This window comes from Hydra vulgaris, chromosome 01, assembly GCF_038396675.1.
Source record: "Hydra vulgaris chromosome 01, alternate assembly HydraT2T_AEP".
Lineage (NCBI taxonomy): Eukaryota > Metazoa > Cnidaria > Hydrozoa > Anthoathecata > Hydridae > Hydra > Hydra vulgaris.
The window spans coordinates 49,287,501-49,309,695 of record NC_088920.1 but is presented as its reverse complement, the minus strand read 5'-3'; the positions used below and the strand labels follow the sequence as shown (position 1 = coordinate 49,309,695).

At 24.5% G+C, this 22,195-nt stretch overlaps 3 protein-coding genes across 11 annotated transcripts in view; all 3 read left to right on the top strand.

The window, feature by feature from the left end:
- Positions 1-3,243, top strand: part of LOC100212423 (uncharacterized) — a 29,223-nt gene extending 25,980 nt beyond the window's left edge. For 5 of the 6 annotated variants that reach the window (XM_065788453.1, XM_065788454.1, XM_065788455.1 and 2 more), the window contains exons 7-8: positions 1,259-1,392; positions 3,018-3,242. In XM_065788453.1, the coding sequence (XP_065644525.1) occupies positions 1,259-1,392; positions 3,018-3,123 (240 nt within the window). In that variant the 3' untranslated portion in view covers positions 3,124-3,242. Of the gene's footprint in view, positions 1-1,258; positions 1,393-3,017 lie in introns of all 6 variants that reach the window. The other variant, XM_065788451.1, reaches the window with a different exon arrangement.
- A 1,870-nt stretch (positions 3,244-5,113) lies between these two features.
- On the top strand, positions 5,114-8,558 carry LOC100208904 (E3 ubiquitin-protein ligase TM129). The gene is made up of 3 exons (XM_065788449.1): positions 5,114-5,364; positions 7,487-8,118; positions 8,291-8,558. The coding sequence occupies exons 1-3, from the start codon at positions 5,169-5,171 to the stop codon at positions 8,537-8,539; spliced, it is 1,077 nt and encodes a 358-aa protein (XP_065644521.1). The 5' UTR covers positions 5,114-5,168; the 3' UTR covers positions 8,540-8,558.
- A 480-nt stretch (positions 8,559-9,038) lies between these two features.
- The window catches only part of LOC105846567 (uncharacterized), a 20,534-nt gene continuing 7,377 nt past the window's right edge, over positions 9,039-22,195 (top strand). Inside the window, exons 1-3 of one of the 4 annotated variants that reach the window (XM_065788446.1) lie at positions 9,039-9,330; positions 10,209-10,341; positions 16,352-16,404. In XM_065788446.1, the coding sequence (XP_065644518.1) occupies positions 9,286-9,330; positions 10,209-10,341; positions 16,352-16,404 (231 nt within the window). In that variant the 5' untranslated portion in view covers positions 9,039-9,285. Of the gene's footprint in view, positions 9,331-10,208; positions 10,342-16,351; positions 16,405-22,195 lie in introns of those variants that run through there. The other 3 variants (XM_065788447.1, XM_065788445.1, XM_065788448.1) reach the window with 3 other exon arrangements.

Genomic DNA, 22,195 nt, shown 5'->3' with positions numbered 1-22,195 from the left:
GCTTTCACACTTTATGCTTTTGTCTTTATGCTTTCTTATGTCTTTATGCTTTCACACAAGCTATCCATTTTTTTATTTAAAAACATTACTTATTTAATAGAAAGTTTGACAAAGAGCTACAAAAGCTTTTACTGCTTATAAAAAAGGTTTTATATTTTCTTATTGTAATAGAATGCAGGCATTTTAAGAATTATTACCAAATTAAAAATTCCACAATAAAAGTAAATAATATAATAAAGTAATTAATATCTAAAAAATATAATTTATTACATAAAATAAAAATTAATATGTCATAATTTAGAGTGTAATAATTTTATATTTTATCAGGTAAATAATTTTTTATTTTATTAATATAATTTAGAATTTAATAATTTTATACTTTTCAGTTAGTCCAATCTAATCAAAAACATTTGCATTTCAATTGGCGCTCTTTTTTATATATATATTTTTTTATTTTTGTAATAATTTTTCCTTTTAAAAAGTGTTTATTATGCAATTAATTATTATTTTTTTAAATGTGTTTTTCATTTTAGTTAAAATGAAATTTTGAGTTTCAATTTTGAGAAAAAAAATTATACTTTTGCAAGAGCCGTAAATTGCTTCTATTTTAATAAACCATTTTAGGGGAGTGTGCGCAAGAGCGAATATATATATATATATATATATATATATATATATAAATATATATATATATATATATATATATATATATATATATATATATATATATATATATATATATGTATATATATATATATATGAATATATGAATATATGAATATATATATGAATATATATATATATGTATATATATATATATATATATATATATATATATATCTATATATATATATATATATATATATATATATATATATATATATATATATATATATATATTAATGTTTGCCTTGGTCCTAATTGTATGGATAAAACATAAAGTAAAGACATGTAAAAATTAAGCTCATGTTAGGTCTTTGACCGGTTATAGGAGTTTTATCTGCTTCATTGTAAGGCTCTGTCTTACAATGAAGCAGATAAGGTTATGTCTTACAACTGACTGGATTGTTATCCAGTCAGTTGTAAGACATAAACCAAGTTGGTTCTTAGGTTTTGGTTCTAAGCCTACCTCTTATTGGGCTAGTTATGACAAATCTTTTATAAAAGTATATTTATTGTTATTTTAAATATCTATTTGCATTTTTAATTTATTAGCTTTTTATTGAACTCTCATATTTCATTTCTTTTTTTCATTTAGAATGCGGTTAGTTTTTTTGGAACTCCTTTAGAAGATCATAAGGATGAGATTGAAAGTATATTTTTAGACATTAAAGCACATCTAAAGTTACAAACTAATGAAATTCCTCATTTGGAACACAATGAAAGAAATAGGTTTGCTACATTTTTTATGTTTTAGTATTATGTTTTTTAACTTTTTTTATGTTGTACTTAGTGTGATAATTGCTGTTTATTTATACAGTATATTAATTACTACATATGTATACGCTATTTTTTATACAATGTATACCAGTGTATGTAACTACTGTAGAATGATAAAATAATTTTTCATACTTGTAAAATTAAACAATTGCAATTGTAAAAAAACTTTTTTTTATTGAAAATTTGGATGCCTTAAGCTTCTATGCTAAAGTTAGTTTCAGTGAAATACCTATGCTTTATAATTTAACTTCTCTAAAGAGCCACTAACTTTCAAAATTCAGATTAGCCTTTGATGATCTCTTAGTAAAAAAGATCCATCGTAGGTGTGCTACAGCATACAAGTGCTGGCCTAACTCTCTAAAAGTGTTGGCATGCCATTATTTCTAAAAATCAGATGATTAAAGACCAAGACTCTAAATAATAATTTCTATTTATCTTATAGAATCAGCTATGTAAATATTGTTTTTCAGCAAATGATGATGAAGATGTAACTTAAATTTTGTGTAAAACAGAGATCTATTTAGATCTACATATAGATCTTATTGATCTATTCAGAGATCTTATTTATTCATAAAAATTGTCATAATAAAAACATTTTAACTATCTAAACTTTCATATTGCATCAAATATAAAATACTAAACTTTTGACAGTGGTACAATGCTGAGATGGCCACTGGCCACAATACGCTGAGATGACTAAGATCTACAATCCAACTAATAATTATCCAGCTCATTGCTCTTTTTTATAACCTAATCACAATGTGCTTTATCTGTGTCAAATAAATTTTAATTTATCATTTTGTTTGACTTAAATTTTAAAATACATTTCAATTGTTAATATTAAAGCTTTTGTTTGCAATCCAAAATTTCAATTTTAAAAACAGTTTTAATTAATGCTATCTCCTAAATGATTATTTGCCTATTGTTTGATTATTATCCATAAAATTGCTTAGCAATAAACAATTTTATGGGTAGATAATGATTCAGTGAAGCAAATCATAATTTTTTTTTTGGATGTCGTTTTAATAACAGGCTTGCTGGTAAAATAATTTTTAAGATGGTTCTGCATTGGTTTTTTCTTTTCTATTCAAATTTTTCAAATTCTTCAGATGTTGAGGACTGGCTCACATATATTTATTTATAAACCTAACAAGATAAAGTTTTAATGTAATGTTGCACACTATGTATAATAGTTTTTAAATGAAGTAGTATTGTGTCTACTACAACAGTTTTATCAACATTAATAATGCAGCAAGAGTAAAATATAACATTATTGTAACATAGTTAGAGTTCTAGCTCAGAACTTAAAGCTCAGAGGAGGTCAGATAAATGACATTGGTAAGGATGGAGTAATCAACTTCCTGGTTAAATGCCCAGTACTCTGTGATAATTATTAGGACACTCTTCTCAGACACCTTAATAACTAAAAAAAACAAAACAACAACAACAAAAAACACAAACATTAACTCATAACCATTAATTTAAATTTTTATGACAGTTATTATCTTGTTATAAAAAGTGCTATTAATAATTCTTCTTCTTTATAATTCTTTTTTTATTAAGTTATTTCTATTTAGACTTGATGAAGTAACCCGTGTTTTGATGAAGCTGTCCAGTGAAATTCATCCAATGCTTTCGTCACCATTAACGCCAATAGTAAACTTTATTGCAAAAGATAGATAATTTTTTTTCAATTATAATAAATTAAATTTTAGCTTAAAAACATTATAAAATATAATTGTAGTATATGTAGTATAAGTGTATAAATTGCAGAATAAGTAAAATAATTATTTAACTGTTTATTATAATAAAATATAAAATAAATACAATCATAAAAAATTTAAAAAACACATAAACTGTTACTATATATATATATATATATATATATATATATATATATATATATATATATATATATATATATATATATATATATATATATATATATATATATATATATATATATATATATATATATATATATTTATTTATATATATATATATATATATATATATATATATATATATATATATATATATATATATATATATATATATATATATATATATATATATATATATATATATATGTATGTATAATAACAATGTTGTCTTTTTTCTATTATTTATTTTTAGAGAATATTTAAATTTATGAATGAATTTAACTTACAATATTTATACTTTAGTTCTTTTTAATTGAATTTTTTTTAATTGTAAATAATTGTTAAGTTTTTTTTTTTAATAAAATAAATTTTAAGCGTTTTTAATCATAAAAAATTTAAAAAACGCTGACCTTGTTATATTTTATGGTAAACTCTTTGTGTCAAATGTGTTTTGCCAACCTGATTTTTCTTAATTCCGAGGGTTGTCTGCATAAGTATAAAATAAATACTTATATCTTTGAGTTTATAGAACAAGTTAATGAAATGAAACATTTAAGCTTTGAATTAAAATACATTAAAACTATAAACTAACAAATAAAAATAACCTCAAATTGTGACTATGGCAAGTGATCGTTATTTGTATATTATTTGCACTAGCAATAGTCAATACATTTTCAGAATTGCCTGTCAATAAAATTTTATTGAACTTTCTTAAGACTTTATAAAACTTAAGACAAATGTCAAATAAAAGCTAGCACACTAGTAAAACTTTATTACTGTCTGATAATTAATGCATCAGTTAATTTTTTTCTGTTAATTTTTGCGTCCTTATTTTTTTGAGTATTGATTTTCCTTCTTTTTTAAAATTAATCTTATCATCAACATTTAGCCATGTAATTTATGGAATTCTTTTTATGATAATATCAACAAAGATAATTGGTTTGTGGCAAATCACTTTCTGGTAGACGGTTGCTCTAGATATACTATTTTTATGCATATCCGATCTTGAGAATCAGGACAAAAAAAAGTGAAAGAGTACCACTAAATAACCCTTCCAAGAAGATTGCTCAAGCTTTAATAATGTTCTGTTTCAAAATGAATTCTTTTCTTAAAAAAAGCTGAAAATAGGTTTAATTGTAGCCTCAAACCCATTTGTGGAATATTGAGAAATATGAAGGGTTCTATGCTCTAAATAAACAAATAGACTAAACGAAACAATGACAGTAATCCATACAGTGACTTATAGCTTATCCAAAATGTAATCTGTTTTTGTCAACTTTATTGTTGACAACAAAAGGTACTTTACATTAGGCAGTTTGCTCCTAACTGCAAATGAATTTTATTGTTTAAATGACACTTAATGATGTCAAGCATTATACCAATGACAAAAATGTTAGTTTTAAGTTTTTTTTAGCTTTTATTGTAGTTTGGATTTGTGCAGGAAATATATTTCTAGGCAGAAGCAAAAAACCAATTTTTATTGAATAATATTCTTCTTTTTTCATCTTTTTATAAAAGTTTATGGTGCGCAGTGTGAACCATAAGTTTTTAGTGTGAACTTCATACTAAAAATGGCAAGAAACACTGTTGCAAAGGTTTTTTGATAATCATTTTTTTTTTACTATATTCAAAAGTCAAGGGGACCTTTAGGAAGTTTATAGAAAGTGGCTGTGCTACTGCACAGAGAACCAAGTTGAGCTTGGTACTACCAGGAATGCTAAAACTACCACTTCCACCTGTTTTTAAATTTATTTATTAGTAAAGATTGAGTTAAATTATTATAATTTTGCTATCAATTATAATTTTTTTAAATTCTTTTCTAGATTACAATGACTATATAACACAATGGATTTGTACTTTTCTTTTGTCTTTCTTGTTGTGGCACTTTGTTTTGTATCCCCACCTAAAGAATTTATATCAATTGGGTTTACTGTTCAGAATATTTTTGGCTCTTATTTAGGAAGTGAAGCTGTAGATTTTGTTGGGTATCATATGAAGAGAACAACTTTGACAATACTAGTTCATTCTTTAATACCTTTAGGTGGTTTACTTTTGAATATTTATTTTTATTTAGGTTTTTGAAAATAGTAATATTAGAATAGTTTTTAAATTATATATATATATATATATATATATATATATATATATATATATATATATATATAAAATGATCCAGCGATGATGATCCATGCTTTTTTGTTTGTTTTAATTATTTATTGTAAATTGTTTTGGTAAATACACGCACAATCACAACCACCCACCTAATACCCCTTCTCCCCCCCCCACACACACTTACACACATGTAAAAAGACAGACACAAAAAAAAATACAGGCGCATATATATATGTATATATATATAAATAAATAAATAAATAAATATATATATATATATATATATATATATATATATATATATATATATATATGTATGTATGTATATATATAGACTGCTGTGAAATCCAGGTTGGCATTCAGCAATGCCAATGCAAAAGCCAATCTATCTTTGTTTTAGTACGCCATACAACTGCTGGCCTGAATCTCTAAAAGTATAATCATCATAACTTGTTTTATATCGCTTATTATATATGTATATATGAGTTAATAATTTAGTTATTGTACTTATTTTTTTATTTATTTATTTCAAATTAGACAAAGTTTGTTAAAAAAAATTTGTTCATGCTTTTTAAATTAATTTTTCATTTTTTATCAAATTCATTCATAACAAGCATAGCGAGTTTAATAGAAAAATATACTTTAGTTATGATAAACACTAAACAAGTTATAATATGTCTAACAGAACTTTTATAACTAATTAATCATTAACCCTTTTGTTACAGCATAGAAAAAAGACAAAGCAAAATTTTGCCAACCTGATGTCGGCTAAGTACAACACTCTTTTATCCTTTTTTTGATGTAATTTAGTAGAATATTTTAGTATGTTATTTTACTATGCTAATCTTATTTAAAAGCTTTAGCTATACTAGATTGTAGATCTCAGGAGGGGAAAGGTGCAAATCTTTTTTCAATGTTTTTTTCATCATTAATAAATATTTCTATAGTATCTATTATATCGTTTCCCTGGTGACCTTTTTGATAGTTCTTCATTATAAATTATAAATTATATCTGTAATTTATTTTTGTAAAATTAATTTTAAAAAATTGTTAAATTTTCTTTTATTAAGTGAATCTGTTTGTCAATAAATATCATTCTATTTATTTGTACTATTTTATTTATGCTTTGTCATTAATACTAACTATAAAATACTAACTTTCCCTTTCACTTAAAAACTAGTTTTCAAGTGAGAGGGAAATTTTGAAACTATACACTAAATGATATCTTCCCAACCATCTGTTGGGAAGATGAGTTTAAGAATTGAAGACAAATTATATTTAAGAAGTTTTTAATAGTCTTAAAATTTGGGACCATTAACTCTGATGTTGGTTTTTGCAAAAAAAAGGTATGGCTCCTTTTTTTTGGGAATAAAGGTGGGAGATACTTGAAGTTCCATTTTGAAGTTGTCTAATCTAAATTGTCAAGACTGGATATGATGTTCATTTATTTTGTATGTATTAGGGTTGAGCTAGTCATTAGAATATTGTCTTTATTTTTGGATTTATGCCAACCAATCCAACGACATTAGAAGAATTTAGTCATCAGATTTTAAAAAGGCAAAAAAATTAGGTTGTTTCATTTTATTGATTATGTTCTGGGTTGCTAGCTTTCCTGGCTTTTTGTTTTCAAATGGTTCTTTTATTTAATATTTAAATTTTTGTTTTTGATTTTAAGTTAAATATATAGTTCTTTTTATTAAATTATAGTTTTTTTTTTAAAAAAAAAGAATATTCTTTATTATTTAGTATTTACATCAAAAATTGATATTTACTAAATTTTCTATGAGTTAAAAATGATTTTTTTGTTTTAAAATGATTTTTGACAAAAAAAAAATTTTAAATACTGGTCAAATATAAATGTTTTAAAATTAGAGAGTTGGTTAAAGTTGTATATATTTTATGTCAATTGTCGCCAAAAATAAAAAAAGTTTTGACAGTTAAAAAAAATCAAATTAAAGTAACTTTAATAAAGTATATTAATATAAATAAAATAAAAAATAGTTTTATAAATCTAAAATAGCTTTATAACATACATGTTTTGTTTTCTTTAGTTTATTATATCAGTCTTGGTTTTCTTTCACCAGAACTACATTTGTTTAGTTTTTTAAATCTTTCTTCATGGTGTTCGTTTTTTTTTTTGGTTTCTTTTTCATGTGCATTGATTGGTGTTGTACTGTTTTTTGTGTGGACATATCCAACATCAAATTATCACCCATTAGCAAGAGATCTTGTAAAATTTGGAACACCTTGGAGAAATGTTGCATCACAAATTAATCTTGAATTTCGTCATATTGAAAAGTTTTCATTGTTATCAGGAGGTACTAGCATATATGTAACCAATTCCTGGATTATTAAATGTACTGCCTATAAAGTTTACATTGCAAAGCAAACTGATTCCCATCTCACTATTGTTAAAACTGAGAATTTTTCTTACAATACTGGACAAGTTTCTACTGGACAGTTTTTACAAATAAAAGTTTCTACTATCTTGCCGCATGAAGAATGCTTTTTTATAAATTTAAACTCTTTGGACTACAATGATTTGAAAGATAGGCTTAGTGCTCCTATACGAAATGCAAGAGACATTGTTATTCATCAAACATTAAGTGACTGCTTTATTGAAGCATTCAAAGAACAAGTGGAAGCAAATGGCCCCTTAAATAATTATGTATTCCGAAATGATGTAATGTATTTTTTTTATTATATTGATATTTATGGATTTTACAACAAGTTGCATTTTGATTATTTTAATTAATTTCATTTATATGTATTTAGGTATACACATATAACACACATACACATGCATAAAATTTATTTTAGTTTAAAGTTCATTTTTATAGAAAAATATATTGTAGGAGCAAGAAAGCTGCATTGGTTGCATGTCAAAAGAGCCAAATATTAAGTTATCACGCCATTGCAATGGTATTTTGGAAAATGAGTGTCAGCAATGCTATTGTCGTCCTATGTGGTGTTTGGAATGTATGGGTAGGTGGTTTGGGAGCAGACAAGATCAAAACCAACCAGAATCGTGGATGTCATCAAATGCTCCTTGCCCCACCTGCAGAATGAAATTTTGTATGCTTGATGTTTTCAAAATAAAATAAATGTTTAACTGGTTTAAAACTTTTATGTATCTTGGCGCTGTAATGTTAACTCTGCTTTTTGCAGTAATTTGGAAGTTTTTCAACCTAGAAAGCTAAATGTAAATGAGTGATTGACTATTTAATCATTAACTATTTAATTAAGTGAGATGAATAAATTAAAATTATTTTAAACATAGCTATTTTAAATATTTATATAATATATTTGTTAAGTGAATGCATTTTTTTAAATCAACATTTTTATTTTAAAACAAACTGTTTTCATTATTTTTAATAGTGTTAGTAGTTGTGCTTTGTCATTTTCATAAATTTTTAAGTATTTTTTTACTAATATTTTTTAGAAAATAAATGGAGTATTTATTTTATTTCATAAACAAATAAAAATTATTTGCGTTTTAATTTAATGTACTGGATTTTGTTTTTAAATGCTTTAAATGATTTCATTTTATTTACAGAAACTTTTATTTCTTTTTTCAATGACACAAGTTTAAAGTCCAAAATTCTAACAGTTTATTTTTAGAAAAGAAAAAAGTAATATTTACCAATCTTTGAGTGGAGAATGATAAGTTAGTTACTTTAACTTTGAATCTTGCCAACAAAAGTTTGGTCTTATATATATAATACATTAGATGTTTTTAGTGAGATGTTTTTAGTGGGTATGACATATATGTTTGAAGTTTATGGTACTAAAAGTTTTGATTATCATCAACAAGAAGGTGCATTTGTTCAAGAAACAATGATCAGTGAGAATGCATTTGATGCAACTTATGTATATTGTTATACAACTTATGTATGTATGTAGTTGTTGCATAAGCTGTTATATTTATATGTATAGTGTGCATATGTATATATTTATATTTATGTGTATATATATAATATAGTACACACATATAATTGTATACATATACATATGCACAATTGTATACATAGCTGTACATAAAATGTTACTAACAATAGCATTTTAAAATTAATAGGGGGCATGGGGGTTTCAGTACATAAATTGATTTTTTTGAATATTGGATTTTTTTTTATCTGGTTGAATATCTTTTTTTTACTAGAACACACACACCAAGTATATATATATATATATATATATATATATATATATATATATATATATATATATATATATATATATATATATATATATATATATATATATATATATATATATATATATATATATATATATATATATATATATATATATATATATATAAATTAGGGGCTATTCTAGACCATTTTCAACACTGTCAACCATATTTGGACACCACCAAATTAAAAATTGAGGACTTTTTTTTTTATAAAGATTTTTTACGAAAAAGCGTCTATATTTGGCAATATTTTCGCTAAACTTTGCTAGGATCCAGGGGTTCCGCTGCTGAAATTTTTTTCCTAGAATAGCCCCTGTATATATATATATATATATATATATATATATATATATATATATATATATATATATATATATATATATATATATATATATATATATATAAACAAACACACACACACACACACACACACACACACACACACACACACACACACACACACACACACACACACACACACACACATATATACATATAGACACATACATATAAGCTGTTATATATGTGCATATGTATATGTATATATTTAATATTTAACATTTTCTATTTCTATTTAGTTAATAACAAATTTTAAATCAGAAATGACAATGCAAAATAACAACTCTCCAAGAAAACGTGGGCGTCCAAACCGATCTCAAAATAATGTTGAACCCTCTCGCTTGTTGTTGCAATTACTTCCAAGAACATCAAGTAATAAAAGCTTTTACAATATTGTAATACTTCTGTATTACTAAATGCATTATTTGCTGTGACATATTTATAAAATTATTAAAAAAAGTTTAGAAAGGAGTTGGAGGCTTAACTAGTCATTTTTTTACTTTTTCTTAATAGTAAAAATCTTTTTTTTTAATCTTTTAGTTTTTAATTAATAGAAATTGTTTACTAAGGTATATTTTTCTATATATAGTTATTAATGTGTTTTATTGTTGAAATATATATATTTAAATGTTATTATTTATATAAAGTGAAGTATTTACTAGTACCATGTAACAACGTAAAGAAAAAAAAATTATAAAATTTTTTTTTGTAAAATCTATTTTTCGTTTTTAGTTAAAGAATGTCATTTTCTAGGCAGTGAAATCTTAAATAATAATTTTTTTATAAAATGATGATTATTTTTGAAATTTTTATATAACTTCGATGTATATATATATATATATATATATATATATATATATATATATATATATATGTATATATAAGCCCTCAGAATTAGGGTCGGCATTTGACCTAATTGCCGACCTAGAAGTGTTTAAGGTCGGCCAAAAATTGCCAACCTTGTTTCTATGTTTTATATAATTTGCCAACCTCTAACAGATTAAGGTCAGCAAATTATTGTTGACCCCATTTTTTCTAATTCTGAGGGCTAATATATATATATATATATATATATATATATATATATATATATATATATATATATATATATATATATATATATATATATATATTCTGTAAGATTAAATAATATACCTAATAGTTAAAGAAACATGAGTTTCACGCCTATGGCAATCATCAGATATTACAAATAATCTTAACAATAAAAAAAATAGTTACAAAAGTACTTTGCAGTGTCTGCTTTGATGACGTTAAAGTTGTTTATAAAAAATTTCGTTTTCATGGTGACATTTTGATATCAGCTCGTTTCTTTTGTTTAATAATTTCAATTTTGATTTTGTTATGTAATACTTTTCAGTTAGGCAAAGGTTGCATAATTTTCCTCTGGGTTTAAATGGTTCCGCTTTATCAATAATTTTCCATGTTATAATAGGATTTGTGTATCCCTTATTTTTAATTTCCCACATAATCTTGGCAAGCTCTGTTAAGTTTTTGCTTTTGTATTGGAATGAGTTTTTGTGTTTGTACCAATGGTCTTTAAAAGTATTCTCTGTTAGTCCAGTATAATTAACGTTATTGCACAGTGGGTGATCACCTGGTTTTCTGTATGGTCGAAAGGAACAATCCAATAAATTATCTAAAAAATTTACAATCTTTTAGTTTGATTCTACTGTTGAATTATTCCTTAAAAAGGTTGACAAGGTTTTACTTTATTTTTTGTAATTAATTTTTTTGTCGTTAAGATTATTTATAATATCTGATGATAACCAAAGGCATGAAACTTGGAGTCATATTTTTTTAACTACCTGGTGTTATTATTTAATTTTATAGAGTAGAATTTACTCTGCTCTGTATTGAGCACTCTATAATAGTATTTATCAGAAAAGACATTCAGTTGCACACCTTATATGACCTTACATAAAATATTTTGTTTTGACAGCTTGGCCAAAGCACTTTGCAAGTTTTAAAAATTAGTGTGTTTAAAAAATGTGCTGAATAAACAAATGTAAACTTAAACTAAAATTAAAAATAAACAAGCTAAATCTCAAAAAATCATAAAATAAAGGTACACCAGAAAAAAAAAGGCATAAAATTATTTCTCAATTTTTAAGTGCAGGGTGTCCACTCTGTTGGAAAGCTAGAAAAAAGGCTGTTTTTAAAAACATGTTTAGAAAAACAGGAAAAGTTGTACTTTGTGCAACATTAATGCTGGAAAAACTGGAGATTTTTTTCCTAAAAAATTTACTGTTTAGTAGCTTAACTTGTCTTTAATTATTGAATTTTTAAGGTTATTTTAAATCTTACTAACAGTATTTATTCCTATTAAAGTTATATATTTTAAATTTAAATTAGTATTGTTATTTTAGTATAAATATGGAATTAATTATTAGTAAAAAAAAAAGATTGGCTAAAGAAAGATCTTAAAGATGATACTAAACAAAATGTGTAGTTTGCCACAGGTCTATAGAATTCACTTCAAGTGGGCGCTCTGCCTTGACAGACCACACAAAAGAGCAAAGCACAATAGAGAATTAAGAAAAGTCAAAAAACTCAAATCAAAAAAACTCAAAAAACTAGATGTTACTAAGACTGAAATCATCTGGCAGCTTAAGAATGTAGCTTAAGAATGTTCCATAGCTTAATAATTTCAGATGGGTCGAAGCAAAACTTCGTATGAGTTAAATCATGTTTTAGCTTATAATGATGAGAAAAGATTTGAGATTTGATTGCATAAAAATTACTCAAGAAAATTAAAAAAAAAGGAAGTTTTAACTAATGGAAGTTAGAAAAATTATAATTAAAAAAAAAAAAGATTGTTAAATATAGAAAACACCGTTATAAAATATTCAAATATTTAAATGATTAAAATAAAAAAAGAAGAATAAATTAATTACTTCACATTAAACACAATCAATTTAAATATAATGAGTAGTGTAAAATGAATCCATACACAAAATGTATTCATAGTTTTTATTATATATTATATGTAATAAATATTGCAAAATATTTATATTACTTAGAATTTCCATTATATTCATGTTTATATTATATAAAGGTTTAATACTTATAATTATATTAGTTTTAATAAACAAATTTAAAATGTTACAAATTTTACCTGCAATATAATATTCCTCAGAAATATTTATTCATCAGGCTCAATGTATTCAAATTTATTTAATGGTAAAAATAGCATTCATCTTCGATAATTAAGATATTTTAACTTCATTTGATATATAAATTTAACTTCATTTGATATATTTTAACTTCATTTGATATATGTGTCATGTAATTTTTGTCTAATAATCCTCATTTATATCCTCATTTTAAATTGGTTTTATTAGAAACTTTAAAACTGTCAGACACCCATGTCTATTCTTTTAATGATAGTTTAAATGAGGTCACCCAAACTTCTGAAATTGATGTTTATATTAGATAAGATGTTAATATAAACCGTGTAAATGTTGGTTACTTGGGATCAAGTCTCTTAGGTCATACAACACACCAAGACTTTGTAATTTCCAAATTTTTAACATTATCCCTGAAATTGGTCAATAATTATTTCAGGGATATTTTTAAAAATTTGGAAATAACAAAGTTATAACAAATATTAATGGGTGGTCCAATTGTCTATCTAAATTTTTTTAATGAATTCAGTACCAGTTAGATTAAAGCTATTTTACATTCTTTTATTAACATCAGAACTTGCAGTTTGCATATTGCCCATGGCAGTTTAAAAACTGGAGAAACTGTCATAGAATAGAATCTAAAAAAAGTTTTGAATGCTGGTTATTATATTTTTTCATGATAGTCTTGTAAGGAGTGAAGGCTATAACTATTTTACTGGTCCCTTTGTCTACACTCTTAACTTCTGCTCAACAAGGTAACTACTTCTACTGTACTAGTTCCATTCAAAACATAAATTCATATGCTTAGGACAATCAAGTTTTTACATGACATTTAGTCACTGGCAATTTTGATAAGACAGAGGACATTTGTTGTGAAACATCTAACTCGCTGACTGATACAAAAGTGTCGACAAGAGAACCAATATGACTACATATGATTTAAAATGTTTTTAAATGGTATTTGATTTATATTTTAGACGGGTTGAAAACAAAAAGATGGTTACCCGGTTGATAGAAATCTGGAAAACTTAAAAAAATTTATTTTCTTTAATTTTTATTTTCAACGTGCTTGACTTAGCAATTACACGAAATTTTTAATTTTTTAACTTTTAATTTAAAAAAAATATTTATCTATCTTTTCAATTTTTTATTATATTAAATTGTATTTATTAAATATTTTATAAATTGTTTACAAATTCTTTTTATTTAATTAATCCTAGATTTTTACAATATTGCATCACTTCATTTCCATATCAACGGAGATTAACAAAATTATCGTCTTGATGCAAACGAAAGTTCAAACTTTTTTTTTAATAATAATTATATATATATAATAATAATAAATAAGGTTAATCTTTTGTTAATTTTTGATTAATTTTAACGCTTAGTCATGACCAGGCTGCTGTTGAGTATAGTTTTAGCATAAACAACTCTTCTGTTAAAACAAATATGACAACTTCAAGTATTATCTCATGGAGAATCATAAAAGACCTAATTGCCAATGATTTAAAACCACACAGTTCAAAATCACAGCACCATTGGTCAATTCTTTTTGATCAGCCCATCAAAAATATATAATTGAGTTGGATAGCACTAAAAAAGAGAAAGAAAAAACAGAGTAAGAACAAAAAAGCAATGCATATCAAAGCTGATGTCCAAAAGTTTAATCAAAAAGTCAAGATTGCAAAAAAGGCTATTTTAATGATAGAAAAGAGGTCGCAGAGTGTATGGAACTTGCAGAGAAAAAAAGTGACCTGAGTTAGGTTAAGAAAAGGAATGGGTTAGAAAGAAAAAGTATTGAAACTAAACAAGAGTTTGAGTTAGAAAAACAAATTGAAGAACTTGAAAAAAAGAAAAAATTTGTCAAGTTAATTTTTTATCAACAAATGGTGTGGAACTGTCTTAATTTTAATTTTTAATAATTTTTTGAAATAATTTTTTGTTAATAACTATTAGATACCTGGCCTATCCAATAGTTGCCATTGGCAATAATACAAGAATCCAATAGTTTATACTTTATAAATAAAAGTAGTTCTTTATTTTAAATAGTTATTTGTTAGTTGCCATGAATATTTTTTGTATTTTTTTAACTTTTTTTTAAGTTAATTCCTTAACTGTATATTCTTGTTTATATGAATATACAGTTATTATTTGTGCTTAAGTCATTGCTATGTCTGACTGAAGTTTAATTTGTTTTAGTAGTTCTGAAATTTGTGAAATTTGAAAAAATAAAACTGTTATAGAAGTCCTTGCTTTTGTTGTCTTTTTTTCTGAATATATGGTTCTTAATAGTGTTGAGTATGGTATTCATAGTGTTAATGCTTTTTTAATTTCTTTTAAATTTTTTCGGATTACGTTGTAATACACCAGTTTTAGTAGTATTTGGTATTTAGTTTTAGATTATATACTTTTATGTTTATAAGTACATGTTAAGTTGTCCTTAAGACAGTTTTTGTATCACTTTAGAAATATCATTAAAGCTGGCATTTTTTCAATACTGATGCTCAAAAAAGATATGGGTTTTAGGACCAAAATCCTAGAAAAACATATTTAAATGAAGTAATAAGTGCTGGAATTTTTTATAAATTTTGAGTGGACACTCTGAAGTGTTTCACTTCATAAAATTTAGAAAATATCGAAATTTCAAAGTAATTTAATCTAAGCTTAATAACATTAAAACTTAATTATTTGAAAATTTGAAACTTTGATGTTTTCTAATGTCTACTAAGCAAATAAAACATAAAAAAAATATCAATTAAAAAAACATTTGAACCCTCATCCTATGCTAATCTAGTATTCATGTCTCATAATTGTAAAAATAAATCAACCTAAGGGCTTTAACAATGTAGTAGATAAAGGAAAAATTATTAGTTTTGAAGTATTAAGACGCTTATAAGACAAATTAAGTTTAAACTATTAATTGAAATTCTAAATTAAAATATAAATGATTTTTATGCTTTTATTTTCTCTGGTTTATCCTTAATTTATTTTATCATTCGTTAAGCTCGTTTCTGTTTTGATATCTTCTCTTTAAATTAGTTTGGTTTTTTCAGCACATTATTTAAAATGTGCAATTTATCAAAATATGCAAATAATTGTGGCTAAAAATGTGGTCATATAAGGTCATATAAGGTGTGCAGACGCACACCTTTCCTAAGAAGGTTTGATTTATATATGTATATGTACTATATATATATATATATATAAGATAAATATCAACCATTTTTTCTTTTAAGGTTTTAACATGCCATGTCTTCCAGATGAAGAAAACCCAGAGAGAAAAAAAAAAGTAGGTTATATATGTAAAAGTATAAAAAGTCATATGTATTTACATATATATTATATATATATATATATATATATATTTATATATATATATATATATATATATAAATATATATATATATATATATATATATATATATATATATATATATATATATATATATATATATATATATATATATATATATATATATATATATATATATATATATATATATATATATATATATATATATATATATATATATATATATATATATATACACTGAGGCATATTCATTTAGACGCATCAATTTTTTTCTCTTTATCTTAATTTTTTTCTATGTATTGTCAACTGATATGCATGCAAGTTATTATCAAAATAATTGTTGTGTTGTGGGCTAATAAAAACCACAAAAATTTTTTTTTTTGTGTGTCTTTATTAGGCCAATACTGCTTCTAAACAATTGGAATGCAAGTATTCCAATTGTTTAGAAGCAGTTTTGGCTACTAAAGATCACATGACGAAGTATTAAGTAAATTTTTTACAATGTGTTAGATACTTTTTGAGCCTTAACTTTTACAAAATTGCAATTATCAAATCAACCTTTAATGATATTGTTGTTTTGATATGATATTTGTATTTCCCATGTAAAATTACACTAGAATAGTGTTTGTTTATGTTATTTTGTTAAATGGTCTTTAATTAAATAAAGTTTTTCCTTTGTTTCGGATACTTTTTGCACCCACTGTATGTATGTATATATATATATATATATATATATATATATATATATATATATATATATATATATATATATATATATATATATATATATATATATATATATATATATATATATATATATATATATATATATATACACATACACCTATAGTATCACTTACAGTGGCAGATTTTACAAAAAAACGTATACTTATGGGAACATTAGCATTATTGGGGACATTTTTGTGTATCCGTTAATTTTTTGTCCCTGTAAGCATCGTTTTTTTGTAAAAAAAAACGATGTCCTCGTAAGCAACTTTTATAGAACTTGTAAGCAACTTTTATAGCAAAAAGTACATACATCTACTATCAAATAGCCTGCAAGGGAGTGCTGCTACATCTGAGGGTTTGGTTAGGACATCAAGGTCAGGGTTAGGGTTACAGCAAGGTTTAAATATGATTATATTAGTGTAATTATTCGGTTTTTGTAAATAAATGAAAATAAAAATCAAATATAATATATTATAAATAAATAAAAATAACAAAAATAAATATAAAAAGAATATTTTATTGTAAATAAATTTTAAATATGTATAAATAAAAATAGAAATAAAATAAAATTTATATATATATATATATATTTACATTAGGGTGTATCATTTTTCAACAAATATTTCAAATTAAATCCCAACCACCTGGGTTAGTTGACTGGTTTAATAAAAATTATTTTATGCTGAAAAAAAATTTTTTAATCACATTTTTAAGGTCCCTGCTTTTACAATTTGTGCATTGTAACCCCCACTTTTTTAACCAATAAGCATGGACCTTAAAAATTAAAATAAAGCACCAATTTTTTATTCTATGAACTCTAAAAGGCCTAAATATTTATTTGGAATTGGTTGGAAATTTAAGTTTTTAAAAAAGTGCATTGGTTGACCTTGGAAAAAGGAGCGAAATGTTCTAATTTTAAGTAATTTTATGTATATATCAGTTGACCAATTTTTTAATCTCTCAAACTTTTCGTGACAAATTTTATTAAATTCTTGTTTACAAAGATTAATTTATTCCAAAATTCAATTTTAAAATTAGTATTATAAATTATTCTTCCCCCCTATTGGAAAACTAACGGTTGGTGGCAGAGGGTTTGTTTCTTCCCAAACCCACCCACCCTTCCATCCATTTTTTTACAGAATATGTATGTAACATCTATCTTGAAGTTTTATTTTTACATAAAGTTTGATTAAGCCTTCATATAAGGGCTGCAAAATATGCATTTTAATGAAACAATTTTATTTTGCTCAATTTCATGTAGCTGGGATAGTTAAGGTAAAAAAATTGATTTTCTGAAAAATATATAATGACATTGTTAAGGTCAACAATGATAAATTAGTAAATAATCAAGACAAAATTTTCTTCAAAAACAGTCAACAACTCTTGCTTCATGTTTTTGGTAAAAAATCAAATAAATATTCTCCAAATTATGATTTGTAAGTGCCTTTTTTTTTTGTCACTCTCCGTTGTTTGTCCTTTTTCAAACTACCTGAAATGATCCCTACTTTGCTGAATGGCCAACATTATATCTTGCCTGTTCTCTTAATTGTTAACAGAATTAACAAACTGTGACACAAGCTTATTTGCCCATTCAGAGCAGTTGTTGACTACATATATTTGGCAAACAAAGTCAATGAAAGTTTTAAATTGGTCATAAAGCCCCAACAAGATTAAGGACAGTTCAGCCAAAGTTTATCATTGTCTTTACTCAAATTTAACAGACTTATAATAAACCATGAGTTCCTACCAACCAACTGTGACAAGCTAGGTACATAATAATAAAACATACATGTTTTATTAAAGCTTACATCTGGTCATAAGTAAGTGAGTCTAAGTTCTACTAGTTCTTTATAATCACCTCTTGAAAACACTAAGCTGGCAAGTGCATATTTGCAAAAGTGAACAGTTTCTTCAATCTATTTTTCTAGATACGCTCCTTTAACTGCAACTTTGTTAAACTTTTTGAACTCTGAGTCCATAGTTTCCTTTGTTGCGTTCCAATTAGCTTGGAAAACTTTGAACATCAGATTTCAGGAGCAAAAGTTAAACCATTGTGAACTTTTTCCTAAAAATGTTTACAGTAAAGCTTGTAAACATGTCTTCAACATGCAAGTTGTAATATAATTGAACCCTGTATTTGACAGAACCTAATGTTTTTGCCGAAATATTTCGAAAATATTTCCTGTATTATTTGCAGTTGTGTCAAAGCACCCTTTATATAAGTTCTTAATTTATATTTGTCCAAAATGTTTACTAAAGTATCATGATGAGATTTTCCAGAACCGTGTTTCATTGGCAGAATGCCAAGAAGTTCTAAATCACCATCAGTATTTACAAGTACAGCAAAATGATCTCTTTTTTGTTTTGTACCATTAGTAATATCCTGCACAAATTTTCCATCAAAGTGTGGGATTATTGGAAATTTACTTTGCTTTGCAGCTTTTATCATATCTTCTCGATATTTAGCTGCACTTGTACTTACTGCTTTCTTTTTTGCACATCTGATAGTGGATTCAAAAAGGGAGAAGTCTGTCAAACTGCCCCCAGAAGTTAGTACTATGTCAGAGAGCAAGTGCATTATATTTCTAGATGAAATGTTTTTAGAACACCTGTAGTTGCAGCTTCTTTTGCAAATTTTTTAGGTAATACTGTTGACGCACTAGTACCTGATTTAATTTTATTTGCTGAATAGTCGGAATCCTGGCAGGAAGTGACCTCACTTTGTTCTGATGGTAAAAACTCATTTTCCTCAGTTTGATCCTCTTGTGACTCAATAAATGTTAAATATCACAATCTTCTTTCTTCTATCTTTTTCATCTTTCGGCAATATGCTAAATCCTTTGAACCAAGTGTCATTTTATGTTTTGTCATTTGGTCTTTTAAAAACTGCTTATCTGAATTGCATGAATCTAGGTTGTTTTCATGTTTCTTCTTTAAAATAGAGCAAATATCAGGTCTTCCAATCTAAAAATTTCTTAGCATTTTTTGAAAAGATGTCTTAAGCTAATTCTGCTGCGTTGCCTTTTTTATTTTTATTTCTTTTCAGCGTTGCCCATTTTTCAACAAGATCATTTAATAGTTTTCTATATATTTATTGAATTTTTTTCTAATTGCTTTAGAACTTTTTAATCTAGCCTCAGAGGCAGAGTGAAAAGAGTCAAGTTAACAAATTAATAAAAGCAAAATTAAAATTCGGAAAAAATAAAAAAACTATAATTATATAAGTTTAGCAAATCTGATGTGCTTGTCATGAAATATGCCGCTGTCATATCCAACATGAATCCACGGTTTCTTTATAGCAAAAAGGATGCAGTTCTGAGGACATATTGCTAAAAATGTCTTTGAAAGTTATCTCGTGATTTTCGGTACCATCTTTACTTTTTCGAAATCTTTTTATTTTATTTTTGATTTTAAAGTAAAAGTTATAAATGGCACTTTATAATAAAAAAAAATGTTCTTAGCTTAAGTAAAAGTATGGCACGAATTCGTTTTTTAATCTTTTCTAATTTTTTTTAAATAAATAGTTTGAAAAATAAAGATCGTTTTTGTTTGTGACATGAGTTATATTTGATTGCAAGCGTCTTTTTACTTAAATATACTTAAAAATTATAAGTTATAACGTTTTAAGGTATTTTTCTTGGTCTAAATTAGTAAATATATATTTTAATGTAAACTTACCAACCAATTTCAAATTAATATTTAGGCCTTTTAGAGTTCATATAAAAAAAAATTGGTGCTTTATTTCAATGTTTAAGGTCCTCCTTTTTTGGTTAAAAAAGTGGGGGTTTCGGGAAAAAATTTTTAAAAACAGCGACCTTAAAAATGGGTTTTAAATTTTTTTCAGCATAAAATTATTTTTATCCAACCAGTCAACTAATCCAGATGGTTGGGATTTAATTTGAAAAAATTGTTGAAAATGTATGTATATATATATATATATATATATATATATATATATATATATATATATATATATATATATATATATATATATATATATACATAAACATACACACAGATTTTATATATATATATATAATCTGTGTGTGTATGTATACACACACTTCCTCAATTTATGCTGTTTCTCTAATATAAACAATCTAAAGCATTTTCTTTCCTTTAAGTGATTCCTAAGTGCCAAGAAAAGTTGTGTTCTTATCTTAAAAAATAAGTTTCATATTAATTAAACTTTCCAAAACAAATTATTTATTGAGATTTTGGTGAAAAACTTTTTAATTTTTAAAGCCTTTTTTTTTCTTCTCAAAGGTTAGATTAATGCGCTATTGTAGTTAGTAAATGATGTCAATACATAAATGTTCTTTCAAATAACTTATACTCTAGTTATAAACATTGTTTTTACTTTTTGCAATTTACTTTAATGCAGAATGCCTTTGTATTTAACCTTTTATAAAACATAATGATCAAATAAAATTTCATGATCAATAAATAAACGCTTTAAAAGTCTAACTTATATTTATTTTATTTTAAAAACAAAACTAATATTAGTGCTATAAATATTATTATTTATAGCACTAATATTAGTTTTGTTTTTATATTAGTAATAAAAGTTTTTAAATTTACATGCCTTTGTTAGAAATAAGGTATGTAAATTTAAAAACTTTTATTTTTTTAAAACAAGCTCTGCTAATAAAATATCAATACTAATTAATGCTAATTAATGCTAATGAAACCGAAAATACTATTTTTCTTTTTTTCTTTTTGTGGATTTTTTATTTAGAAATAATGCAAATACATTTGATTTCACAGTAAATAAAAATGAAATATTTTAATGGAAATAAAAATATAAAAAAGTAGAAAAGTGGAGTTCTTTGTTTAATTAGAATTTTTTTTTAATTAAAAGTCTCCAGGTGAGCTAAAATATTTAATTTTGGGCATTTTTTTATAGACTGGGAATACCCAATCTAATTGTGTAATTGTGTAAATCGTTTAAAAAACTCTGTGGTAAGTACTTTTGTTATTCAAACCAGATATTTTTACAACAGAAAAAACTAAGCAGATTCATGAAGTTAATATTAAC